This window comes from Vipera ursinii, assembly GCF_947247035.1.
Source record: "Vipera ursinii genome assembly, chromosome: 1".
NCBI classification, from domain to species: domain Eukaryota; kingdom Metazoa; phylum Chordata; class Lepidosauria; order Squamata; family Viperidae; genus Vipera; species Vipera ursinii.
Genome location: NC_139512.1, coordinates 116,300,134 through 116,328,123, shown reverse-complemented (window position 1 = coordinate 116,328,123; position 27,990 = coordinate 116,300,134). Strand labels below are relative to the sequence as shown.

The 27,990-nt window shown below is 42.9% G+C and overlaps 1 protein-coding gene across 7 annotated transcripts in view; it reads right to left on the bottom strand.

Moving 5' to 3' along the window:
- SLC43A1 (solute carrier family 43 member 1) overlaps positions 1 to 25,787 on the bottom strand; it is a 58,722-nt gene extending 32,935 nt beyond the window's left edge. For 4 of the 7 annotated variants that reach the window (XR_014494435.1, XR_014494436.1, XR_014494437.1 and 1 more), the window contains exons 1-8: positions 25,385 to 25,787; positions 24,586 to 24,650; positions 13,931 to 14,109; positions 12,160 to 12,343; positions 11,659 to 11,714; positions 10,947 to 11,023; positions 826 to 918; positions 7 to 140 (exon numbers count right to left, since the gene is read on the bottom strand). Coding sequence is in view for 4 of the 7 variants with exons in the window: in XM_083379531.1 (XP_083235657.1) it covers positions 7 to 140; positions 826 to 918; positions 10,947 to 11,023; positions 11,659 to 11,714; positions 12,160 to 12,343; positions 13,931 to 14,084 (698 nt within the window). In the remaining 3 variants the exon portion in view is untranslated. Of the gene's footprint in view, positions 1 to 6; positions 141 to 825; positions 919 to 10,946; positions 11,024 to 11,658; positions 11,715 to 12,159; positions 12,344 to 13,930; positions 14,110 to 23,105; positions 23,330 to 24,585; positions 24,754 to 25,384 lie in introns of those variants that run through there. The other 3 variants (XM_083379534.1, XM_083379532.1, XM_083379533.1) reach the window with 3 other exon arrangements.
- Between the last annotated feature and the right edge of the window lie 2,203 nt (positions 25,788 to 27,990).

Sequence of the window (27,990 nt, the reverse complement as noted above, 5' to 3'; positions counted from 1 at the left end):
ACTTACGTATAGTTGGCCTCTTCTGGAGCTGGGAAGGACTCCTTAGGCCAGTTGATCAGGCAGTTGAGGTAGATGAGGCAAGCCAGGCCTGACCAGACAAGCATGATAACGATGAACGAAACTCCTGCATCATAGATCAGCTAATAGCAATAGGACAAGAGGCAAAATAAACATCTGGAATAGTAGAAAAGCCACAGAGAAAGAATGGGATGGCTTTGGACATTCCAATAAGTAGTCATAGAAGAGGCTGATGAATTATTTAATATCTATACAATATCTACACTATACTATTCCTGTGGATTCTGTGCACACAGTTGAAAATGTGCATCTATCTCTTCACTTAAGCTTGGAAAGCAATGACAGATGTCGTCTATGGAAATTCTCAGTCATCCAGATTATGGTTGCCCCAAAGGAGTTTTTCCAAAGAGAACTTGACTTTCTTGGTTTTTTCTTTGAAAACATTTCACTTATCATCCTTAGAATTGAAGAAGGTTCTTGGATGAGAAACAAAATGTTTTCAAGGGGGAAAAACCCCCAAGAAAGTCCAGTTGCCTTTTGAAAAGCACCTTTGGAATAATAGATGATATGTCAATCAGGCCTGCTTCTACTCTCCTTTCCTCTTCCCAGTGGTAGAATATCCTTTGCTGGTAGACCACACATCTGGATTCCTCATGTGTCTCTCTCAGCCTAATGATGAAAAGCTTTCTGTATCTTCAGCCAAGAGAGAAGAACGTAGACGTACAACCCACAGCTGCCTTTGACTTTCCAGATCAGGAATTTGGGATTAGAACTTTCCTTGCTGCATCATCCAGTCCTACTACATACCTTAACCCCAGGAAATGTAACAGCAGAAGAAGCATAAGAGCCAATCAAAAGGGCCATGAAAGTAGAACGCAAGTTTCCAAACATGTTGGGCAGCTGAAGAGATATAAAAAGAAGCAACAATAAACAGAAATATACTCCCTAGTCTGGTCCTTTCAAATTATTCTTTTATTCTGAAGTCTTGTAGACCATAACGGGCATCAGCTTCGGTACCAAAAAGCTGGATCCTTCACTATGTTCCATATTCTCATCTAAATCATCCCCATTTCTCCCTCTAAATTCTAATTTTGCATCAAAGATACATATTCAAACCAAAGGTATTATCGTTGCCTAACAAATTACAGTGCACAGCTTCACTTGTGTACTCAGAAGCCAAGACCCAATGAAGTAAGTGGCCTAGGGTAGTAGCATTAGCTAACTAATACAATGTTTATTTTAAAATGATATACTAGTTCATTGAAAAACTCAAAGCCTAAAAACCAGCAATTAAAACAATACTATATTGTTTAAAGTATATTGCACATTAAAACGTTATAGGTAATATACAGACTCTATAACAAACTAATAAGAAAGGTAGCAATAGAAGAGCTACAAATCACAGCAACATTATACTTAAAAGACTGAAGAAAAAACAAAAATATATTTGCTTAGCACTGAGTCAATAATCACTCACTTGGGAGACCTTTCCAAAGTCTCTTGAAGATGACCTTGTCAGGTCAACATCTAATGGAAGAGGGATTCCTTTAGATACTACAGTCCCAAACTTATAAAGGGCTAAAACCAGCATCTTGAAGTGGAAATAAATTGCATGACTATGGGGATCATAAAGAACTGGCATGATATGTTCATATTGCCCAGTTCCTTTCAATGCTCTTGCTACCAGAGCTCTGTGCTAACTGAAGCTGCTGAGCCATCTTCAAGGGTAGCCTCACGTACATACATCTGATTACAATAATCCAACAACAAATATTTAGGATATGGATTATTGTTTTGAAGCTACTGTATGTATATCCAGTTAGGGCTGTAGCTAGCATATCAGCCTAAACCAGGGATCTTCAAACTTGGCCCTTTTATGACTTGTGGATTTCAACTCCCAGAATTCCTCAGCCAGGCAAGCTGGCTGAGGAATTCTGGGACTTGAAGTCAACAAGTCATAAAAGGGCCAAGTTTGAAGACCCCTGGCCTAAACTGATAAAGGAACTACGTGCCACAAAGGCTACGTGCCACAAGGCCCGGGGGCCAGATCCGGCCCGCAAAGTGGTTTCATGTGGCCCCCGAAGCCATCCTGGAAACAGTGAGGGAATGGCCCCCGCTACCTTGGCCCTGGCCCAGAGACCCTCCTTCTGCCAGAGACCCCCAGATCTGTCCCACTCCTGCCCAGGCCCCCATAGGCACCCTTGATGCCAATGATGTAGAGCTGGCCATGCCCACCCAGTAGGCCATATGCACTCCAGCTGCGCCCACCCAGTAGGCCGCGCCCACCCTGGCCATACCCCCCACCCCCCCGAGGGCAACCACAATGCTGATGTGGCCCTCAATGAAATTGAGTTTGACACCCCTGCTTTAAGGCACATGCAAAACTATTCAGAACAGACCCTGGGTACAAATGTCGCTAATAGCACACTGTCTTTTCTGAATTGAGCTTCAATTTGTTACTCTTCATCATCCAGTCCCTTTCCAAATGAAGTCCCTCATTCCATGTACGTATTGACCAACATGGAGGATACAATGGAACCTGTGAAGCCCCATAATGGTCAGTCAGAAGTCCTCTATTATCACCTTTTGCAGACAGCCATCCAGAAATGAGTAGAACCACATTAAGGCTGTTCTGCCTATAGTTAAGCTGTTTAATGTCTCCAGAAAGATTCCATGGTTGATAGACAGCTGCTGAAAGAATCTGGGGAATCAATAAAGTTTCACTCCCCCATCTTCTCCAGGCAGATTGTCAAGGCAGTTTCCCTGTCAAAACCCCTAAACCTGATTGAAGTGGATTTAGTAAATCCATCAGCACCTGCAACTAATCAGCTCTCATCTTTGTCCAGGAAGGGAATGCTGGCTACTGGCCTAAAAATTATATAGATCTTCTATAACAGACATGTCAAACTCACGACATCATGTGACGTCACGCAATGTATTGGGACGGTTTTGCCATTGCCGGCAATGGGGTGGCCACAGCTTCCGCATGACACATCCGGTCTGCGGGCCGGCAGTTTGACACCCCTGTTCTAGAATCACTGATATTATTCCCAGGAATGGGCTCACTACACCTTTTTTTAATGAGGTTACGATCATTTATGTAAGCAGGATTTATAACTTTAGACCAAGCTGAGCATGTCATTCTTGCTGAATACAATAAGCCATAAGAGATAACAGGCAAACAGATGTGGGGCTGGCTGACTTGCTCAAACACTCAAACAGTGTTAACAGGCCCTAAAAATAAAATATCCAAAGAAATCTGATGAAAACTGAGCCCTGAAATTGGTCTACAAATTGGTCTGAAGCTGCAGACTAAATTATGATTGTGATCAATAGTTAACATGACGCAGATAGCCATCAAAGATTATGATCTGTATTCAGCTGGATCCCAAACAACCCTCAACTATTCAGAAAAACTGTGCTGGATGACACTGGGAAGAGAAGCAATGATGGAAGAGAAGCTGCTTTTTGCTTCCATCATCACCACAAAGTATGTTTGATAATGAGCTCTTGTGTTTGATCAGATTCAGGATGTGTTTTTCCTCCACTTGGGTATTAGTCATCTCCTGACTTGCCCTCGTGTGTATCAGGGGATTGAACAGGCTGTATGGCATGGGAGAAAATGTTCAGGAGCAATAATCAATCTCTACATTCCACATGCAGCCAAATCATCAACACCAACCACATTAGCTGAAAAATCTCCCCCCAAAGCCTTCTGAAACCCACCCACCTCCTGGGAACAGGCCACTCTAACAGGTTTCCCACCTCTGCAGAGAGGAACAGTCTCAATAAGAAGTAGTCTAAGTGTAACAAGAGAGCAGACGTAAAGCAGATGCCACCATCCTTCTGCCCAGTAGAAGTACAAAAAACAAATCCCTGAAATCCAGCACAGGCCAGGTAATTCAGGGATGAACATTAAAGCATCCCAGGAGTCTTCGAAATTAAGTTCTAAACAATCTCCATCACTCAGATTGAGAGGCTGTTGGATTGTGGAGGGATGATATAGTCCTCAGTTTACCACCACAACTGAGCCCAAATTTTCCATTGCTAAATGAGACAGTTAAGTGAATTTTGTCCCAATTTTACGTTTCTTGCCACATTTGTTAAGTGAATCGTTGCAGTTGCTAAGTTAATAAACACAGTTGTTAGGTGAATCTGGCTTCCCCATTAACCCTCTTTGTCAGAAGGTCACAAAAGTTGATCACATGATCCCGGGACACTGCAACCACCATAAATATGAACCAGTTGCCAGGCATCCAAATTTTGACCTCATGACCATGCTGCAATGCTGCAATGGTCGTAAGTATGAAAAAACGGTCATAAGTCACTTTTCTCAGTGCCGTTGTAACTTTGAATGGTCACTAAACAAATACTTGTAAGTCGAGGACTACCTGTACTATCCGTTTTAAGCTTGTTTCCTTCCCTCTAGAAGAGCTGCAAGGAAGGCATGGTGCCAAACATAACATTGGACTTGGGTAAACAGTGAAGCAGAGAATGGCTCCTTCTCCAATTCCCTAATATATGCCTCTCTCCAAGGTAAAGGAAAAGGTGTGGCACCTTATTCTGCCTGCTCACTGGCTGGTACTCGCCACCTGTACCTTGAGGGTGTTTTTCTGCCTATTCCAAAAAACACATTGGTCTCCTAGTGAAGCAGGTGTAATCCTTGTATGTTTTGAGATAGCAATGTTTTTGAGATAGCAATGGGGCAGAGTTTTTAAGCAGAGGGCTTAGAAGAGCTGTTGGTCAGGTCACCTAGACAAGCAAACAGGGACAGAGAACTTCCTGCCAAGGTCATAATCCTTACTCCTTACAACATGGGCTTTGCAGAACCCGAAATGACCAGGGCCACCCTGTGCCTTTATCAATAATGAACAACAGGAAATTCCAGCAGATACAGATCTTTGAGCCCCAGCTGATAAAGTACCACTAATGTCTCTTTTGTATGGCTCTTAAAGGCACAGGGTATCTTTGGTCACCCAAATTTCACAGTATTGCCTCATAATACATGACTTTCAAGGAATCTCAAGTAGGAGAAGAGACCCATGACTTCTACCAGCTACCAGAGTGATATATACCAGGGGTCCCCAATCCCCGGTCTGTGGACCAGTACTGGGCTGCTGCATGCCAGCAACCGGTCCGCACAAACAAGCAAAGCCCCATTCGTGGGATGCAGGCAGCACACAAAACCACGCACTCTCAGGTCCATGGAAAAAACTTCTCTCCATGGAACCAATCCCTGGTGCCCAAAAGATTGGGGACCTCTGACATATACCGCACAGCCCATACACCTTATACCATCTTATACACACAGCCCAACAAGGAAAATTTAGAAACTCACATTACACACAGAGAGAGCAAAATGTTTAAAACTGTATGTTTGATTTCTACCATTTGTTACACAAGGGTTAAAAATTACTAAATTTTACAACTACAGATATTTAAATTCACTTATCTCTGTAAATTACTTAAATTATATGAACACAGAGAAATGCTAATGAGAGCCAGTAGGGCTGAGAGATTTGACATAAAAATGTGGATGTTAACAGTGATTCAAAGGAATAATGTTCAGATTTTTAATGCTTTTATCCTATAACATTTTGTTTTGCTTTAGATTTACCTCTAGCAAATAAAGGGAAAAAATAAAGACTTCTGTCTGCTGATGGAGGATTGCATAAATGGATAATGCTCCGAACAGAAGGAAAGAAATCTAGCATGTCAGGAAATACTAGACATCCCCTGCCCTGTTAGGTCATTGTTATAAAGATATTTCCTTACCTAATCAGAGAAACTGAATTAGCAAACAGTAATGGAAGCAGCAGCAATTTCTGATTTCCTGCTGGCTTCCTCATTGAATTTCCTTGTGAGAAGCTGGCAAAGAGCTTTAGGAATCCCTAACTTACTTATTTAAGTTCCTTCCTCCCTCTCTGCGTCCCTCCCTCCCTTCCCTAGCTGCCTTCCCTCTCTCCCTGTTATTCTGACATTATCTTTCTTCCTCCCTTTTTCCTTCATGCTATCCTTCCTTCCATTTTTCCTTCTCTTCCTGCCTCCCTCCTTCCTCCCTTCCTTGCATCCTTCCCTCCTTTTCTCTCTCCCTTCCCCTTCCTTCCCTCCCTCCTCCCTGTCATCAGAGTGCATAACAGGTGTTGTGTGGTGGGAAAGACACTCAAAGGGGGTGGTGCGAGCCAGGGAAAGCACTTAGGGGGTGGCACAGATCATAGGAACACATGGGAGGATTGGCATGGGCTGAATAGGATGGGGGGGGGTTCTTCCTTCCTTCCCTAGCAGGCAGGGAAATGGCTACTGCTGGGTGGGGGAGGGAGCAAGGGATTATGAGAGTGGCTGGGAAACTGTCATGGAATATTCCAAATGAACATCACATGACCAAAGCAGCACAACATCAGCCTGAAGCAGCCACAGTCTTCACAATTTATTCCCTTGAAATTCATGGGTTCTGGATTTTGCCCACATTCTGTAAGTTAACCCATTTGAGGTATCTGTTTAAAAACTTTTACCTATAATGCACTGTTTCACCAAATTAAAAGTCGTGACAATAGGAGTTTTAGTAGTATTAGATAAGACTATACTAATATTCTAAATATATGTTTTCTTTGTACAAGAATGTTTTTCTATTTTCTGAAAAAACACTCAGCCTTTCAAAGGGGCATAAAGATTTTATTCTACTCCCTAGTTGTTATACTTGAGCATCAGGTTCCAAAGCAATGCTATATTTATTCTCTATGCTACAAAAGCAAACTCTTGTGCCAAGAAAAGCCATGGATATTTTGTAAACTGCCTATTGTTGGGGTGAGCAATAGTTTTAAAGCATAGCCAAAACTTACGAGTTGTTTAATTTTTTTTCAGCTTTTGACAACCACAGGTATTGTGGCTGGTACTGTGACTTTTCTCACCAAGGGTCTGGGGTTTGTTTTTTGGGAGAATGGAAGAAGAAAAGTTAAGGAAGAAATAAATACTTTAATTGTCATGGAAGCTCATTACATCAATTTTGTTCCTTACTATGGACGAAATGGTCAGAGAACTCTATTATTAAAAAGCTATGGTTGTATCACCAAAATTGGGCAGTACAATTTGGGAGCAAAAAAAGTGGAGCTGAAAGCCCTACTTAAATCTGTCAGCCATGGGAAAACCTATCTGTGATCTTTACTATTTATTTGCAGTTTGGTTGGTTCAGAGAGCAGCTTAATAGAGTCCAGTTTCAAACTTACAAAGGCATTATTGGCACTACTTTCATTTGGAGAAAAAAAATATTCAGAATCTGCTGCTCATTGCTTAATGCAGAGGATTTTTAATCAGTGATGATCAGTATTAAAATTATTTTTGGCTTTTTTTTTACTGTAATAAGGAAGAATGAGAGAAAGAGAAAGACAAGCACATTTTCAGGGTAATTCTATGAGCTTAGTACTTTGAGCAGCCATTAGGACAACAATAATAGATGGGCAAATAGGTCAACAGCATAACAATAGCTAAAGAAACAAGCCTGTGGAGAAAACTCAGCATCTTTCCAGAGAATGGTTCAAGGCCTGCTGTAAAAACAATGCCTCCCTGAAAACCATGTGTGATTACGATTATGTGTCTTGCACAGTCCCGTCAAAATACATATTTTTTAAGAGACAAGTCACTATCAGATCAGAGATCACACCCCTGCCTAAACAGGCTACTCATACGGTCAGGGATGCAACTTTATGGTGCAGCTATAAAATCATTAACTCAGGGCATAGATTCTCATAGATCGTTATGCTTTTGTAAAGAGATGCTCACATCTGCATCCACAAACTACTTGATGAATTATAAATTCTGGAATCAAGCAATTGGTCCCTGTGATTTTTTTTCAGGCAGATAACAATCTTCATCAGTTCTTATCAAGGTGTATTATCATCCTCCACGTCATCCAATATTTACATCATATTTGTTGGCCAGCTGTCTCACAAAAGCCAGAGAAACAGAGTTTTGTGTGTAGTATTGCCATTACTGCTATGTGGTATATTTTTTTTTTAGATTCCAGCTTTAAAATGTTATTTGATGAATGTGAAGCACTCCTGTACTATCTTCTGTAATGCTTTAAAGAAAGTGCATTTTACAGAGGTTTAGTGGGCTGTTTTAAAGACATGCAGGCAGGGACATACAAATGGGTGCCACATGAGCAATCCCTCTGAGCCCAAACTGCAAAGCTTTAATTACCATTGTGAAAACAAAAACCACTCAAACCTGAAGCACAGATGCCAAAAGATGCTCTCGGGTATTACACAGAAGTTATGCAAATTGATTTGAAGGGATCCCAAAGAATGGGTTTTGCACCAGCAAACTCACAGCAGTAGAAGAAAATCTCCCCCACACACACACACACTCTGATATCACCTTTCCCTTAATGACACCAGTGCCACTTTCTAAGGAACATCTGAATGGACTGCTAGACAGACTTCCAGGGGCAACAAGGGTGAGTTAACAAACCCCTTTCATAATTCTCTCTTCTGCTACTGAAGGTGTCTACCTGCAACAGGAACAGTCTCAATAGATTTCACAGTGCAATTTCAATTCTGATAGACGTGCATAAAATCACTGGAAAAAAATTATCCTGAATGTACACCGTGCAAAAACAGATCTGAAGCACAAATTGTCAAGAAAGTTTTTTTTCCCCCCTCTTTTTAAAAAATGCCAACGAGGAAGAACAGCTGTATGCTTTTTCAAAATTGTGCTGAGACAGAGATTTATCTTTGGCACATAGCCTTTTTCTCCCCTCCCCTCCCCTCCCCACAAGTAAAAACGATGTAGAATTTAGAATTACATACGTCCTTCCTCTGATCCTGAAGCACAATGCATCCTGGCTTTTACATGGAAAGTCTGAGTATCCTAATCGTGACTAATCAGTGCTCTCTAGCATCTTCTAGGTGCCAGACAGCACACGATGCATTACAAAAATTATGGATCCATGCTTCTTGGAACTGCTTTGGTCCAAACAGTTAGATTTGAAGCACACATTCATTGTTTTACAAGCAAACTACAGTGGCTATTTAATCAGCCCTGCCAGCCATGAATACAAAAATCACGCAATATAAAGCTCTAACAAGACTGACACGCTGCAGAGCCCATCAGTGAAGAAATGACACCATGCTGGTGCTCAGAGATGTGCTTTCTCTGAGGCTGTTCCCGCCCTCTGGAGCACCATCCGCTCCACCCAGCTCAACGTGGCCTGTTAGAAAGGCCTTGATAGTTTTCTTCAATATATTTTGGGACAGAGCAATTAATGACCTCACTTGGGGGGGGTGTTGTTTTACACTGCTGTTTCCCCAATGTGAGTAGCTGATGTTCTTTTCTGCTATGCATGTTAAACCTGTTTAAATTTTAGTTTCTTATATCGGTATGCTGCCTAGAGCTGCTTGCATGGATAATAAACTCAAGCAAGCAAGCAATCAGGCAGCAGATCAAATTACAGGTGCAGCAATTCCCAGCAGAGCTGTGGCAACGGTAGAGACCTTCACACAGTCTGTCCTCCTTTCTGCAGACAGGCACTTAAAGCCACTGTTGCGTCAGTGGTGTTACAAAGTGCCAAATCTGTTCTTTTTAGAATACACCCCCTCAACAAGGAGGTGAAGTTTTACTAGAACAGCAATGGACCTTCTTTGCAACCTTGAACTTGCTTATGTCTCCTCTGGCTACAATACTAAACTTCGGATTCCCATTTGTTTTGATAAGAGGACCATACAGATGTGCACTGTAAAACTCAAATAAGCTGAACGATGTTTTAAAAACAAAAATAAGCCAACCTCTCTCACAACCCACTCAAGACAAGAACATTCCAAGCCCAAGTCCACAAAGCAGCTGCCCTGTTTGAACTGCCACATCGGCAGAACTAGTTGACTTCAATCATTCTGCCCACCTGATACGTTCAAGCAGAGTGGGAGGCAGTTCAGATCCCCTCAATTAAACCCTCTCATCTTATGGGACTGAGGAAGCACACCTTCTGGATCATAGCTCCTGTCCTCTGGAAAGCCATACCCTTAAGACACCCAAGCTTCCCACTCTTCAATTTTTGCGGGAAATCTTTTAAGATTGTTCCTAGGCCCAGAGTTAAAGTGTTAGTGGAGAACCCCATCACACACCCCATGTGTTTGTGTATGTTTGCATTTTATTATGACTCTTTATACTGTGCTGTTATGTTTTAATTATATATTCGATATATGAAGTGAAGCTGCTATAATAACCCACCCATCATGGCCCTTGCCCCATTGCCCAGCCATCAAATAGTTCTTTGCTATCCTATCCCTGCAATCACTGTCAGAAAGAGCTCTACAAGGCACAAAAAAGAGGTTGGGGCAATGACTTTTCACTTTTAATGTAAGACAGTGAGAATTCAGGAAGAACCAGCTTCTAATCTATGACTGCACTACAAAAGAACTGGATCTAATTTATAGATCTGCTGTAAGCTTAGTGATCTGAGAAATTTCTCTTTTTTTGTTAAGTGCCTCCGGTAATCCTTACATTCTAAAAGACATGAGATTCCTGGTGTGTCTTTCAGTTCAGCCAAGAGTACATCTAGGCTCAATTAAGAATAAGTATGTAATCAATGTGTCTGAAATGAAGTGAAACAGACACGCCCAATCAAAACATGCCCAGACCCAAAGCTATGGTCTCAGCTTAGTAGAAATTTAGTAGAAAATTTTGGCAAAGCCAATAAATTACAGATTGTGCTTGAAAGTTCTCAGGTTGAGCAATATAGAGAATCTGAGTGAAAAGAACAAACAAATTAGGAGTCAGGCTCTGAACCCTAAGACAATAGACCTCTGTATCTTAAAATCCAGGGATGGGCAAAATAACCTAAGGCCAGAATGATCCCAGCCTGACCTTGGAACAGACTGTTCTAATCTTGCTGGAAGAATTCTAGTTAGACAGCAAAAGATTATTTGCGTACTTACAGTTAAGGAGGTGAACGTCAGGCAGATCCCACCAAAACCATTTAGGGAAAGGCCAAGAAAAATCAATGGAGAAAGAACTGGGAAGGAGAACAGAAATATGGGATGAGAAGATGGATGGAGTTCACAAGGAATGGAGGAGATTTGTGGGAAATAGAAGAAATATAACGGAAGACTGAGTGGAATAGCAAAAAGAATTGAGAACATGATATACGGTAGATTTTTTTTTAAGGAATAGATCCATCTTTTCTACAAATGTCCAGTTGGGGAAGACACAAGCTGTAATCTAGCACATTTGAAGAGATCAGGCTGGAGATAGTTGAAGGGATTTAAGATTGCCAATGGGAGAACCTGTCTTTTTAATATATCTAGATCCATTAAGGAGGATGCAGCCATAACCCTCCGAGGGCCATTTCTCTATGAATTGGACTTCTCATAGTGCACATGTGGGGCCAGAGGGGCAGGAAACCAAAATGGGTAGGTTGAGTTGTATGACAGAACCAGAAGAACATTAGGGGAGAGGAAGGGAGGGAGAGAGAGAGGGGGAAGGGAGGGAGGGAGGGAGGGAGGGAGGGAGGGAAGGAAGGAAGGAAGGAAGGAAGGAAGGAAGGAAGGAAGGAAGGAAGGAAGGAAGGAAGGAAGGAAGGAAGGAAGGCTTTCACATTTGCAAGTAATTAAAAGTTAATAATTCAATTAACACAAAATTTCTTCTCACCTAATGGGTTGTAGGCAGCCAGAGCCATGAGAGCACAGGAGAGGGCAAAGCTGGCACTACAAAGAAAGTAATAGGTATATCAAATCATTGTTGGGCTAAGTTATGTCCTCAAAGCAGCTTTCCTCAAACTGTGCCCTTTTGATGTATAGATGACAACTCCCAGAATTCTAGTGGCCATATTGTGAGTTGCAGTGCAACACAACTGGAAAACTCCCGGTATGGAAATTCTGCCTCAGAAAGACGCAGAAAATTATTGAAAACTGTTCCGCAATTATTTCACAATTATATCCTCCACCTTAAAAGCTGCAATCTGTTGTCAGTTCTCCCTCTCCCTCCAGTGCAATTTCTAAAGTTCAGTTTCTAATACTTATTCATTTTCACTGAAATGAGATTTTGCCACCTAGTAACCTCCAGGCATTTTTTTTGGTTGGTCTTCCTAAGTATTTCCTTCAACAGGCCACCATGCTATTCGCCTCAGCCCAGAGACCTTTTTCCTCTTACCTGCCAACTAGGCGGAGTGGCCGGGGTCCAAATCGGTCCATCAAGATGCCAAGAGGCAAAGTGGCTGCACTCAAGAGAAAGGAGCCAATGGTGAAACCCAGGGTAAGCATTTCTTCCTGTTCTACACAGCTGAGCCAGGGATGGGACACGTTAAACACAATTGAAACATTGGTGTTATTCTTATCTAAAGGGGGGAAAATGGCAAAATAGATTAGGACATTGGTTTCAAATCCCACCGTTGCATCTATTCCGTCCTAGGGCAGGATTGTTTTTCTGTTCCTAAAGAAACAACAATCAAGTCCTGTTGCACATCTTCCTTCTTGCTGCACTGAAGAAAACACAAAATTGTGGAGGTCTTTGAAGCTCTCTGAGCTTGGTTGTTTTCTTGCAGACCTTGCCTTACCAAAATAGGTAACATCATCAGTAGTAGAAGGAAGTGGGGTTTGCTCTCATTTTATACACTAGTGGTTTGCCCTGCCAGGGTTGGTGGGAGTTGGTGGCTCCTTGATTAGGCTACTGTTTACTATGAGCTTGTTGGTAGTTCCCTGATTGCGGCATTATTTCTTGATTGTTGATTCGACACTGTGGATTAAACACAACCTTCTCATGCAGAGCAGAGAGAGCAAAACGAGGAACAAAATGACCTGGGAAGGAAGAGGAGCTGAATCATACTCTGAGTCTTCCAGCTGATTGCGGTGGGCCCATTCTGAACCTAAAGGGGCTGCTTTGCTACCACAATCGCCAGCCAAGAAAAGCAGGGAGCGATTCTATGATAAAGAGAATGTGAGCAGGGGATAGTAATGGATTTGGCTATCGTTTACAGTGAGAGCAGCTCTTTCTAAAATTTTAATAAAGTCAGACAGTAATCTGTTGCTTGTGAAAGATTTAGGAGACAGGCCGTGATCTGAGGTGCTGTATCATAAGAAACAATAAAAGCCTGACTCCAGAAAATGAGAGGTCCAGGCACTTGGAGGAATTGTAGTCTGTCTTTCCTATAAAGTGCAAGGTCAATTTTATAAGGAAGAACACTATTATAAGATTTCTCTGGGTCTTTGAGGAAAATAGTAGGAAAATAAGAGCTAATCCAGCCACTGTGTTTATTACAAAAAGATGGTTTGGAAAAAAAAAGCTTTGTGGGACTGTTAAATCTCACCTGGTCACAGTGAGGCAGTACTGCTATATCCTGCAACTTAGAAATCTTCACAGCCCTAGCAAAAGTTAGGACCATGGGAAACTTCACTTGTTGGGGAAGGTACAATATGGAACTACAATGTGGAGGTGTTTTATAAAAAATAATGATAAAGGACCCCACAGAAACTGTTTCAAGCCATTGCCATATAATAAAATCAGCTCTATCAATTTCATACTAATCTGTTTATTCCTTCATCTTCAGTCCCTCGCATAAATGGCAAGATTTGTGTAGAATCCGTGGAAGAGTCATATGAATGCCAGACCCCAAGGTTGAAGCTGCTGGATCCATTTGTATGGAGTCCCCCTCTCAACTTTTTGATCAAGTACACAATATCGGTACAAGTTACTATTAAGTGCTGTCAGATTCACGCTTAAATCTGTCCCCACAGAAGCCTTGTAATAGGACCCAACTTGCTTCATCTGCAAATGTTCTGGTAAGTGCAAAATGGGGGATGAGGCAAGCGAGGATTTGTGGGAATGGAAAGTGCAACACTTTGCTCAGAATATCTCCTGCAAACCTCCCCATATCCCACTTTATCATTGTATCTCACCTAATAGGCTCAGATCCCAGCCAACTCACCTATGCACATATGGGAGTAGAAGCCTTCACGTTGGAGCATAATGAGTAAGGAGCCCCAGCCCAGCAAAACAGCAGAGAAAAAGAGATTTTCCACCACCGCAATACAGGCCATCCACCAGCGTCGCCGGTATGCCTGATGCAAAGTGGGTGCCATCTTCCCTCTGGCTTGTAAGAGGAGGCTGCAAACAAAACAAGATCATCATCTTTCTTGGCACCCAGGTCTTATTTACTATTCCATTGATTTTGACCTAAAAATTATAGGTAAGATATATAGGTAAGACAATCAGTGGTAAGGCGCGTGCTTTACATGCTAAAGGTCCCAAGTTCAATCTCTATTCTCTTCAAAAAAGGTTAGGAAGGGAAGCCTGTAGACCTCTGCCCATCACCACCTATAGTAGATGGAACAATAGCCAGATCTGATGGCAGGAGACACCTACTTTTAAAGAAAATAATGGGATACAAAACTCTCCCAAACTCACTGGAGTTATTAAAAATCTAGAGAAGTAATGAAGCAGCACTCCAGCTTGACACTACACATTGGGGTGGTGATACTTGTCTACTACTATATCCCGGAAGGCAAGACCTAGCAGCAAAATATTGTAAAAAGGGGAATATATAACCTTGAAAACTACTAAAAAAGGAAATTGCTGGCCCAGCTATTAGCCTGAGGGCAAACAGCTGCTAGGATTTCTTCCAAAAGAGGTCTGAGCCGCACAATCAGTTGCCTTGTAGCTACTGGAGTTAAACCAGGGCAGCCTTGGCAGCTGCTACCACTCACAGGGCAGGAGCCTCAGAGAGGTTACAGCCCCCCCTCCCTGCAGAAAGCACATGCATCATTGGAGCCTCCATCTGTTCTGTGAGTTGCCACCTTCCCCTTCGCCCTTTCATTTTTCACGAACAAAAAGGAAGGTAAAATGTAAGATAAAACTATGCCGACAAGTAATGGCAAACCCTGCCCCACAGAAATGTCAATATACATCCCTTCCTTTACGTGCCTGGGTTAAGAGCACCACCATGGAGTATCGTATGCTATGAAAGGAGATCTTGTTCCTTGCTTGCTGGCAAAAACCAGGCCAGGCCAATTTGCTTGTTTTCTGCTTGAAGTTGCCTATCACAGGCTGGGAGTAAACTGGCCTCAGTATATTGCTTACTGGTCTGTTTGTTGTCAGCAAGTATAATTCAAGTACCCCCCCCCCTTTTTTTAAAAAAAAAAAAAACAACAGCGACATGCTCCTATGAGCTTTTTAAAATGTATTTATTTTCTGAAAATCAATTACATAAGTGGTCTTCATCAGCTATAGTGCAGATGCTCATGTCTATGCATATGTATACTAAAGCTTACAATGTATTTGTATCAGAAGTATTATTTTGACAAGGGAGGTCTTCACAGAACAACCTAGAGAAAAAATTATTAAGAATTACCTTGAAGTCATGCATGATTTTTTTTAGCTCAAGGGGAAGGAACCCTTCTAATGTAGCAACTGGAGTACCTAAAGATACATTCCATGAATTCAAATCCCTCACTTGCTTACTGAATGATCTTAAAATACTCTGCCTCTCTCAGGAGATTAATGGGAGGATGACAATGTGGAAGAATAAATCACATTCACTAAGCATAGTGTCTCTTGGAGAAAAGGGTACAAATATTTACGTAAGTCAGAGGAGGCAATCTAAACATATTCAGTTTTAACACGTGTAACAAGTGGAAAGAGGGGCACAGTACTAAGGCAGAATATCAGCAAATAGCCCGAGCCTGCACAGATGAAGCGAGGAAAGCTAAGGCTCAAAATGAACTAAGGCTTGCGACCAAAGTCAAAAATAACAAAAAAAAGCTTCTTTCAACGTGTAAAAAACAAGAAAAAAGCCAAGGAAATGATTGGTCTATTAGTGGGAGAAAGTGGCAAGAAGGTAATAAGCAACAGGGAGAAAGCAGAACTATTTAACTCATTTTTTGCATCTGTCTTTACATAAAGGGAAAAACAGCCCAACCTATCAAAAACAGTACCATAAAAACAGAATAGAAACACAAGTTAAGATAGGCAAGAAAATGGTAAGCACCTGTCCAGCCTAAACGAGTTCAAATCTCCAGGACCAGATGGATTACACTCCAAGATTCTCAAAGAACTGGCAGATGTGATCTCAGAACCACTGAACTATATCTTTCAAAGATCCTGGAGCACTGGGGAACTACCAGAGGACTGGAAAAGAGCTGATGTAGTTCCCATTTTTAAAAGAAGGGTGGGGAGGAAATAGATCCAGGAAACTACAGCCATATCAGCCTGACCTCAATACCTGGGAAGATGCTGGGAAAGATAATCAAACAGTGAACCAGTGAACACCTAGAGGCAAACAAAGTCATTACCAAAAGCCTACATAAAAGGTAAAGGTAAAGGTTCCCCCGCACATGCGTGCTAGTCGTTTCCAACTCTAGGGGCCGGTGCTCATCTCCGTTTCAAAGCTGAAGAGCCAGCGCTTGTCCGAGAACGTCTCCGTGGTCATGTGGCCGGCATGACAAGATGCCAAAGGCGCACAGAACGCTGTTACCTTCCCACCGCAGTGGTCCCTATTTTTCTACTTGCATTTTTACGTGCTTTCAAACTGCTAGGTTGGCAGAAGCTGGGACAAGTAACAGGCGCTCACTCTGTTACGCGGCACTCGGGATTCGACCCGCCAAACTGCCGACCTTCTGATCAACAAGCTCAGCATCCTAACCCACTGAGCCACCGCGTCCCAAAAGCCAACATGGGTTTGTCAAAAACAGATCATGCCAGACAAGTGACAAAAATAGCGGACCAGAGTAATGCTATGGGTATAATTTACTTGGACTTCAGTAAGGCATTTGATACAAGTAGATCACAACCTACTACTTGATTAGATAGAAAGATGTGGGTTAGACAGCATCACCACCAGATGGATTCATAGTTGGCTGACGGCCGTACTCAGTGTGTGGTCCTCAATGGAACTGCATCTACATGGAGGGAAGTGTGTAGTGGGGTGCCCCAGGGCTCTGTTCTGGGCCCAGTGCTCTTCAACATCTTCATCAATAATTTGGGTGAGGAGATAGATGGGGAACTCATCAAATTTGCAGATGACACCAAGCTGGCAGGAATAGCCAACACTCCAGAAGATAGGCTTAAGATACAGGAGGATCTGGACAGACATGAACATTGGGCGCTATGTAACAAAATGAAATTCAATGGTGAAAAAAAGTAAGGTTCTACATTTAGGCAACAAAAACCAAATGCACAGGTGTAGTATAGGTAGTGCCTTGCTCAATAGTAGTAACTGTGAGAGGGATCTCGGAGTCCTAGTGGGCAATCACTTCAATACGAGCCAGCAGTATGCTGCTGCAGCTGCCAAAAAAGCCAACACAGTGCTAGGCTGCATTAACAGAGGGATAGAATCAAGATCACGTGAAGTATTAATACCACTTTGCAATGCCTTGGTAAGGCCACACCTGGAATACTGCATCCAGTTTTGGTCACCATGATGTAAAAAGATGTTGAAACTCTAGAAAGAGTACAGAAAAGAGTAACAAAGATGATTAGGGGACTGGAGGCTAAAACATATAAGGAACGGTTGCTGGAATTAGGTATGTCTAGTTTAATGAAGAGAAGGACAAGGGAAGACATGATAGCAGTGTTCTAATATCTCAGGGGCTGCCACAAAGAAAAGGGAGTCAAGCTATTCTCCAAAGTGCCTGAAGCAACTGATGGAAACCATCCAAAGAAAGAAGCTTCCTAGAACTAAGGAGAAATTTCCTGACAGTTAGAACAATTAATCAGTTCAACAACCTGCCGCCAGAAGCGGTGAATGCTCCAACACTGGAAGTTTTTAAGAAGAGATTGGACAGTCATTTGTCTGAAACGGTATAGGATTTCCTGTTTGAGCAGGGGATTGGACTAGATGATCTCCAAGGTCCCTTCCACCTTTATTATTATTATTATAAAACTTGAAAGAGGCTGCAGAGGTGAATTAGGATATTCTAGTTTGAAGACCTTCCTCCGAGGCAAACTTTCAGAAGTGCCTCTAAAACCTCAAATGTCAAGAGAGAAGTTAAAAATGTAAATGTGTAACCTAAACACGCAAAGGTCAGATTGTCCTGGCACAGAATTTTGATTTTACTAATCCTGAATTGTGAATGTTAGGTTTTTCATTTTGAACATTTGGTTGGGGACTAATATTTCTGAAGTTCCAGAAATGCAAGGTGGGTCAAGATTGATTTAAAGCTTTAGGTAATGAGGCAGAATGGGAAGTAAACAGCTTGGTAATGAAATTCAAAGATGACACCAGATCCAGCAGCATTTGTAAACAAGCACAATGGGGGAGAGAAAGAGATGCTGATAGCTCTTAAACTAGAAAGAAGAAGGGAAAAGTGGAAGAAACAGGACTTGCATCATTTAGCACAGAAGCTTTTAAAAAAAAGGAACCTTGAAGACAGATGTTACTTGAAAGGATCCAGTGCCAAAAAGCTGCTGCTGCTGCTTGAAATGTTTAAGAATCCATATTACAGGAATGTGTTGTCAAACATTGGAAGACTGAGACTATACACTGCACAGCACTAACGGAGTAGGAGTGGCCAGGTTCCCTTCCTAGAAAAATGCGGCCAAATCCTGCGTCACACCTTTGCTCCGCGAGCTGCATTGGCTTCCAGTTGTCTTCCGGGTGAGGTTCAAGGTGTTAGTAATGACCTATAAAGCCCTACATGGCATGGGTCCGGAATACCTTGGGGAGCACCTGCGGCCGGCGTCAACTTCCCTCCGCCCAGTACGCTCCCACAGAGAGGGCCTCCTCAGGGTCCCACCGGTCAAAGAATGCCGACTGGTGGCCCCCAGGGGGAGGGCGTTCTCTGTGGGCACGCCGGATTTATGGAACCATCTTCCGGTCGAGCTCCGGATGGCGCCTGATCTCCGCTCATTCCGGCGCGATCTTAAAACCTACTTTTTTGAACAAGCTGGCCTGGCCTGATAGGCTGGGGTTGGTTTTATAAATTGGTTTTAATTTTAATTTGTACTAATTTATTATGGGCATTGCTATTTAATTACTTTTAATAATTTTTAATTTTTGTATCTTGTTTTTATTATATATTGCCCTGTTCACCGCCCTGAGTCCTTCGGGAGAAGGGCGGTATACAAATTAAATTAATAAATAATAAATAAATAAAAGGTATGAATGTCAAGGTTGGAATATTGGGCCAAAGGCTGGTGTGGCTGGAGGCCCGGCTTTAGTGTGATTAGTCACAACTTTTATAAATCACAGTGGATGGAATGCACAAGCAGTGCTCTATCTGGGCTCTATGCTTTGCAATACTAAGATGTTTTATATAGTTTTTGATACACTGGTCTCATTACTTTGATCTGGATTAGAGAATACATTAAGCTGTAATTTTACTGCCCCCCTCCTTTAGAAAAATGGATTGTTCTGCAACTTCACTGAAATCTGCCTTCCAGTTTCCTGAAAGATTATCCCTACACTTCAGAAAAAGATAGTTGTTTTATACTTCTTACTTTTTTTGTTTTACAATTTCTTTCGTAGTATCTGAACTTCCTTTCTTACTACAAGGTGTTGGGAGAGTTCTTGTAACTTTGGTGGATCCGCTTCCATGGCTGCTCAGGATAAAAAGTGCTGTGGAATGAATCCCTTCATGATGTCATTATTTGAACTGTAATTACATTTTATGGAACTTGGGATGCTGCATATCAATAGAAATGATATGCATATCAATAGAAATGATCAGATTATGCTTGATACTTGCCCATCCTATAATTATAAAAATTTGCCCTTAAAAGGGCTTTTTCCCTCATGGAGGAAAAAAAAGTAAAGTTATTTCATTTCCTCCAAAATGAAGTGAAAAGACTGAAAAGCATGGAAGAAATTCTCTCTATTCTGTAAAAATATTTTTTTTTCTGTACTAAATCAGAATATCCCTTTAACTGAATATGTACGGTAACCAGAAAATGATGTATTTTGGTGCTGTGTTCTGCAAAAGATGGAATTTCTTTTGATGCAAGCTTCCGATCTTAGCAGATACTGACCTAACGCTTTCAACAGTCAGATCAAGTTATAGTAATAATGTAGAATATTAAAAAAAAATTGCACAGTCCTTGACTTACTGCCATAATTGAACCCGGAAATACAGTTATAAGTTGCTGCAATCATTAAGCAGGGAACACCTGCTGCCGGCATCAAACGCCCTTCGCCCAGTGCGCTCCCACAGGGAGGGTCTGCTTAGGGTGCCGCCGGTGAGAGATTGCCGGCGGGTGACACCCAGGGATAGGGCCTTCTCGGTGGGAGCGCCTGCCCTCTGGAACCAGCTGCCGGTGGAGCTGAGGACTGCCCCCGACCTCCGATCATTCCGCCGGGGCCTGAAGACCTGGCTCTTTGAGCTCTCAGGCCCAGGCTGAGGAGAAATTTTTAATTGGGGTTTTAATGTATACAGGGTTAATTTAATATTTTTAATTTGGTTTTTTAACTTTTATATGGTGGATTTTTAACTCCCTGTAAACCGCCCTGAGTCCTCAGGGAATAGGGCGGTATATAAATGTAACTAATAAATAAATAAATAAATAAATTTCATGACCAGACCCGACTTTACAATATTTTTTGTGGTGGTCATTAAAGTGAATACCATGATTGTTATGTGAACCATGGTTGTTAAGCAAATTCATTTTACCCAATGGATGTTTTTTGCCCAGTAAATGCGAGAAATCAGCAAAAAATGAAAATCAGGCACATGACTACAGGATGCTGCAAGAGCCATAAATGTAAGATCTGCAAGGTACCATAAGTCAGTTACCAAGCACCCAAAATGCAATCCTGTGAGTGGTGTGTGTGTGTGTGTGTGTGTTAGAGAGAGAGAGAGGGGGGGGGAGAGGGAGAGAGAGAGAGCAGGAGAGGGAGAGAGGGAGAGAGAGAGGGAGAGGGAGAGGGAGAGAGAGGGAGAGGGAGAGGGAGAGAGAGGGAGAGGGAGAGGGAGAGGGAGAGAGAGAGGGAGAGGGAGAGAGAGGGAGAGAGAGAGAGGGGGGAGAGGGAGAGGGAGGGAGAGGGAGAGGGAGAGAGAGAGAGATCACTGTTAACTGTAAAATCAGGTCATAGGTAGTTTTTTGGGTTTTGTGTTTTTTTTTGGGGGGGGGGGTGTCCGACGTAACCTTGAATGGTTGCAGTCAAGGACTACCTGTACTGTACTTTCCAGAAATCCAGAATGTTAAAACTGATAAAACTTCTTGTGAAAACTGAAAACTATTCTATAAAAGTTAAAGTCCAACACATTTAGAGGCCAGTGGATGGAAAGGTTATGCTATCCTAACAGACCTCTTTCATAATACTCAGCTGATCATCTGATGTTTAGCAATGCTATATTTGCAACTGTGCATACTATTCTTTAATGAAAACACTGTAGAGACTTAATCTAGTCTCACCTTTTACAATTGCTGCCAACTATCAGTTATCTAAATGGAAAAGTTGCTTGATGACTTATTTCAAGAAAAACAAGGATTCTAGAGCTTCTGATAATACTGTGCATATTCCATACATACGAAGTGCATGACAGATCCTTATAAATGATTCAATTTTAATATGGCTCCTTGAATTTCCACTTATCTTAATTCATCCTGAATAAAGTAAATGAACTACTGCTGCATTTTTTAACAGAGCATGAGGTCAGATGGAAAATTTCTTAGACTGAAGCAGGCAAGTGCATGCCTATGCTTTTACGTCCTTACTGCACAGGGCTTCTGACTGTAACTTGTTCGTGACAGAAGGGTATATATCACAAAAATAATACATGCTCTGCCCTGCGTTTCATTTAGTAACAGCGAAATGTTCTGTGAAATACAGTAAGTTGCAGTAATAGACTGGAGGATGGAAAGCAAGATTCTGTCCCACATGGAGTAAAGAAAAGAAAATGTTGGAAATACCTAGTCTAAAGCTGTTAAGATAAACATCCAAGAATGAAGCTGTTGGGTTCTATATCCAACTCCAGTGTGTGTGCCTTGCCAAGTAGTTAAAAATCTATTCCTCTTTTAAGTTAGTTAAATACAACAAAAGAAAAGGAGAAAGACGACTTGTAACAGGAAGACAGATTCTTTCCCTTGTTTCCTTCTCTCTTTGTTGAAAGAATCAATCTATCAGAATCCCATTACATCAAGATCTCTACCCTTATGCAAACAGCATTTTCTGTGAAACAAAACTAAACAGGGGACTGCAAAGGAAAGTTGACTTAGAGCAGACATGTCAAACACAAGGCCCGGGGGCCAGATCCGGCCCGCGAAGTGGTTTCATGTGGCCATCCTGGAAACAGTGAGGGAACGGCCCCCACTGCCTTGGCCCTGGCCCAGAGACCCTCCTTCTGCCAGAGACCCTCAGATCTGTCCCACTCCTGCCCAGGCCCCCATAGGCACCCTTGATGCGAATGATGTAGAGCTGGCCATGCCCACCCAGTAGGCCATACGCACTCTAGCCATGCCCACCCAGCCCCCTGAGGGCAACCGCAATGCTGATGCGGCCCTCAATGAAATTGAGTTTGACACCCCTGACTTAGAGAGATCCCATAGGCATCCTTATAAAGAAGGAAATGAAGAATGGGTACTATCCAATGTTGTCCAATTATATTAAAATTAACAAAGCATGCATTCAAGGATTCCACTTGTAGTAGTGGGCCTTCCTCCATATTTTCCATAGCAGGGTAACAGCATGCAGGTGCCTGAGCGAACTATGAACCAGCAAACACAATTGTTTTCTATGATCCTAGCAAAACTTGTAAGAGTGAATCTAGTTTTTCCACACACACACACCCATTGCTCGTAATGCAATGTGAGAGCAAGAGAAACAGTATATTAGCAGTGAGAGAACATTATACATTTTTTTAGAATTATAAATATGATTGAAAAACCTCTGGAGAACCACCACTTTGCTTCTCAACAGAGGAAGATTCCAATTGGACACTGTCATCTCAGCAGTGGTGCTAGATAACGATCTCACCTGTACGTCACAGGGAATTAACAGCTAACCAGAGAGAATTTAATAGGCAGAGGAAGGCACTGATCAGAGTAATGCTACAGAACTTCACGTTGTTAAGCATTATTCAGGCAGCAATCCAATACATATTTATTCAGAAGCATGGCTCAGAGGAACTTACTTCTGAGCAGGCCTAAGTAGAATATCAATGCAAATCTACCTTTATTATTATTTGAGGGATGCAATTTAGGTTTCTTCCTCACACCACTTTATTCTTGGCAGTCCGTGAAAAAACACCCACTTGTTATGATCAACGGTTTGGGTCACTGACTGCCTTAGTGTGACTTCAAGTTTGGCAGATGAACAATGTCACTATTATAAAATAGCGAGTCTTGTTTGTATTGTTTTGCCTCTGTAACAGAAGTCTGTAGTTGTTGCTGGGAGCTGCATTGAGATGATAAGATAAAATAAGACAAAATGAGATAAGATGAGGGTAAAATCTAGAGAGGTAGAGGGGAAGGATTAGAAAACTGAGCAAATGGATGGTCAAGAGACAACCATGGACTCCTTTTATTATAAAATAGCCAAGACTGTACAGAGACAAAGGATAACTTTTGTATGCACAGACCACTTTGGAGATCTGGATCAAAAATTTTAGGGATGCACTGATAAGGTAGTCCCTGGCAGAAATCAAGGCAGAGGGTTCAAAAGGACTCAAGTACCAGTCCCAGATAATGGAAAGTCCAGGCACACTTAACAACCGAGTCTACAGACTTTTAGGGGCAGGGAACTTGCTTGTGACCACTCAAAGCAAGGTTTGTACTGTAAGACTGCTGGTGTTATCAGCCTGTCACTGACATCAACAATTAAAATGTTGTTAGACTAAGATTCATCAGTTAAAGCCCCATCTCATCTATAACTCAAGTTTTGGCCAATTAAGTTTCTTGGACCTTCTTCACTAGACATGCAGATATTCCCCCCCCCCCCCAAAGCTGATCATCTGGAAAGATCAGGAACATCTGAGGTCATCTGAGCAGGGATAAAATAGGACCCAATGCAGGAGAATATTTGTAGGGTTGAAATGAGGGATCTTTGGTGCTCTCTGAGCTTGGTTGTTTTCTTGTAGATGTTTGATTACTCAAAGTAGGTAACATCATCAGTACTACCGTAGCAGGCAGTCGGGCAAACCCCATTCCCTGATAGCATTGATGATTTTACCCGGTTTAGGTTATGAAACATCTGCAAGAAATCAACCAAGCTCAGATACCAGAAATACCAAAGACGCCTCATAAAACAGTACACTTGGCTTAGATTTGTGATTTGTATTCAGTGAAACTTAAATGTGTGGCAAATTTAAAATCAAGTCTCGGGAACCTCCTCCTTCCATGTGAATCTCTGAAATGGTATCACATTTGTATGGTCACACATATAGCTGTGATCCTACTCAGCTACCAACAGTGGAAACAAAACACCCCAAATCCCTCACCCTTGCATGTTTAATGCAGTTTAATCTCAGTGCAGATAAGCTTTTGATCTGAAAATATCGGGCAAAATTAATAAGAGAGAAGGAACAAAACATGCTCCAGGAAATTAACATCTGTTTGAATTTAAAGTATGAAAATCCAGCAGTTGTAAACAAAAAGCAGCGCACAACAGTTGAGAGAGTAAAGGTGCTCTTTAGATATCTACAAGTCCCTTACCAATTATGCAGATCCAATACTAGCCCAAATTCTTTCTGCAGACTTCTCAAGAGATCCTTTAAAAGGCGGAGGGAAAGCACAGTTCAAGAAAAGTTTGAGGCCTGAGACCCCCCCCCCCCCTTGGCTCCTTCTGAATGCCAAACCATACAAGAATGCCAGACCGTACATACTCCAGCCTAGGCGGGTTTAGCAAATCCTGTAAGTTGCTCCCCACCCCTTTCCTGGGACCCTGTTTTCTTATCCTTAGGGACATCCCAAAATCTGCAGGAGGAGGGCGGGGGAGGGAGGGAGAGAGGCAGGCCGCTGTGGACATCCCAGTTCTTCACATCCTCCAATGCGTTATAATCGCCACACCGGAATCTTTCGTTTCAAACTCTTCCCCTCCTTTCCCCACTCGGAAGATTTGCAAACCCCCCCCCCAAAAAAAACCCTCATCCTCTCCCCGCTTTTTTTTTTTTTTGTCTTCCCGCCTTAGGGCAGGCCGAGAGACGGCCTCCTTTCCCAACTCGAGCAAATCCCAAAAAAGGCCGGGAGGGGCCGCGTCAAAGCTATGGCTGGCAGGGCTTCGCCCTCCGCCTAAGTGGCAGCCCGAGCTGGAGGGAGCCGCGGCCGCTGCCACGTGGAAGCCAGAGCCCTGCCTAGTAAGGGAGGGAAGCCGTACAAAGGGGGGGGGCTTTTTCGGGCAAACCCCGATCGCCTAACTACACCCCCTCGGCCCCCCCCGCTGCCCCTATTGAAGCCTTTCCTTCCAGCCCCGGTTTGCCAAACTGTCCCCCCCACCCCGAGTTAACCAACTCACTTTCGGCTCCAGCCCTCCGGCGGGCTGAAACGAAGGCGCGCCTTTTTTTCCTCCGACTACTCGGGGGTGGGTGGGGGGGTGGGATATGTGCCCTCAAGGCGGTTGCTGCCAACGGGCTGCCCCGGGCGCGGGCGGCCGGAACCTCCCCTGCGAGCCGCGGGAGAAGGAGGCGGCTGAAGGATTCCGGAGCCCGCCTCGGCGCTCCGCTCGCCTGCCAGCTGCCCGGGTCCGCTCGAGCTGGGGAAAGAGAAGCGCGTCTTCCGCGCGGTGTGCCCCGGGTAGGGAGTGTTTCTTGCTGGTGTGAAAACGGGAGGAGGAAGGCGGGAGGGGGGGGAGGAAAGAGAAGAGGACTGGAGAGGCTCGTCCGCCTGTGACTTTATAAGGCAGCGTTTCCCAACCTTAGGAACTTGAAGATGCGTGGACTTCAACTCCCAGAATTCCCCAGCCAGCTACGCTGGCTGGGGAATTCTGGGAGTTGAAGTCCACGCATCTTCAAGTTCCTAAGGTTGGGAAACGCTGTTATAAGGTCATCGGTGCGTGTTTGGGGACACCCCCCCCTCCGAAAAGAACGTGGAACTTGGGGCGAGATCGCGAGGAAGGAGGGTGAAAAAGTGGAAGGCGCAACATTTTATTTTTTTTTTAATTTTTTATTTTATTTAGATTTATATACCGCCCTTTCCCGAAGGACTCAGGGCGGTTTACAGGGCATTTAAAAAAAAACAACAGTCAATACAAACGTTAAAACAAATTCAAAGAGATTAAATAGAACCCTGAGAAAATTAAAAGCCAGTTAAAATTTAAAAAATTACAAATATTCTTAGCCTGGGCCAGAGAGCTCGAAGAGCCAGGTCTTCAGGTCCCGGCGGAGAGATGGGTCTTCTCTTAAAAAGGTGACCGGTTCGTTCGCCCGGGGGCGTTTCGGCTCCGTTGGATTCCAGTTTCGATCGCTTTCGTCCCGGCCTGGCTCAGGAACCAATAGGGAAACTTCGTTTGGGGGAAGCGGGGGGGGGGGGGAAGAGCCCTCAGTTCACAGGTGGATCCTTTGCAGCAACGTCGCCTAAAGTTGTCGCGGGCTCCCTCACCGTAAACGGCGTAACCGGAGCAAGGAGAGAAACGGACTTGGTTTCTCTACCCCGTTATAAGCAAAGACGAGCACAAGAGGCGTTAACAATATAATCGTTGCTATTATCACACAAGTGCGGAAACGTATGTCCCATATGTGCCGTGTTGCTTACGGAGCCGTGCAAAACCTCTTTGGGGTTAGTCCTAAGAAACCGTGAAAATAGAAGAAAACAGGAAGAATTGTGTCCGGAAACAAATATTGTCTGAAAGCACACCTCCTATCGATTGATTCAGCTGAACGAATGCATGGAGTGACGACAGGTTTCAAAGTGCCATGCTGGGCTGCTTGGGCTTGCTCCAGGGTTAAAAAAAAAAAATCAGATCAAATCAAAACATCATGTTTCTCCTTTCCTTCGTGCCTTCAAGGGAGTGCAGAAGGAGCTGACATTAATTCAAAGAATATTTTTCAAGCATTTATTTATTTATTAATTGAATTTCTATACCGCCCTTCTCCCGAAGGACTCAGGGCGGTGTACAGGGCAATAAAAGCATTACATGCAAAAGTTAAAAATACCATATGGTAGTGTGATCGGGATCTCTGCAAGCAGATGTGCAAGTTGTGCACTGCACAAAAGTGCCGTAACAGGGGAGGGGGGGCACCAGAATGAGTTTTAAAAGTCAGTTCTCCATTCTGAACACCAATCACGTGTGGTCGGTTAACATCAGATTTCACTTCTTCCCAAAGGAGTGCTATCTGAAGCTATCAGTGCCGCTAACATCTTCAGGTGTGCATATTGCTGCAGTTCCAGGTAGTTCATCCTAATACACACAAGCTACACAGAATCATCTTCTACAAAGCAACAAAACAACACTTCCCCTTGGCTTTCTGAGTTAAAGCTAATTCCAAACTTCCTGCCTAATCATAATCACTGGCCTGTTGTCTCAGTGTAAAAGAGCAGCAAATGCAGGCAATCTTCCTCGCTTAACAGGCACACTTGGGACTGACAATTCCTTCATCAAGCGAAGGAATTATTAAATGAAACATTATGTGACTACACCCATCTTACAGCATCAGTTCCATCATGGTTGTTAAGCAAATCCCCTGTGGTTGTTAAGTAAGACATCAGAGGACTGTGACTTATTACTGATTTCTCCATTGACTGCTTGTCAGAAGCTGGCGGCAAATGGCAGTCGTGCTTGTGGGACACTGTGACAGTCATAAGTTCAAGGACCAGTCATAGCAGTTGCTTTTTCAGCACCATCTTAACTTCAAGCAGTCATTAAATAGGGCAGTTGTTAACCAAAAACTATCTATAAAATTCTTAAGGGGAGGGGGCAGCAAAACAATATTTTGCCAAAAGTGTCTTACAAATCAGTGGCAGTCCATAATTTTTAAAAAATGAAATGGCTTGCAAGCTAAAACATAGCTCAGAGTATAATCCCCCTTAGATAGGTTTTTCTTGTTCTTCTAGCTTCCCTTCTTCTAGAGTCTAGTTAAAAATTATTTTCCGAGAAAAGAGGATAAGAATGACATATGTCCTGTG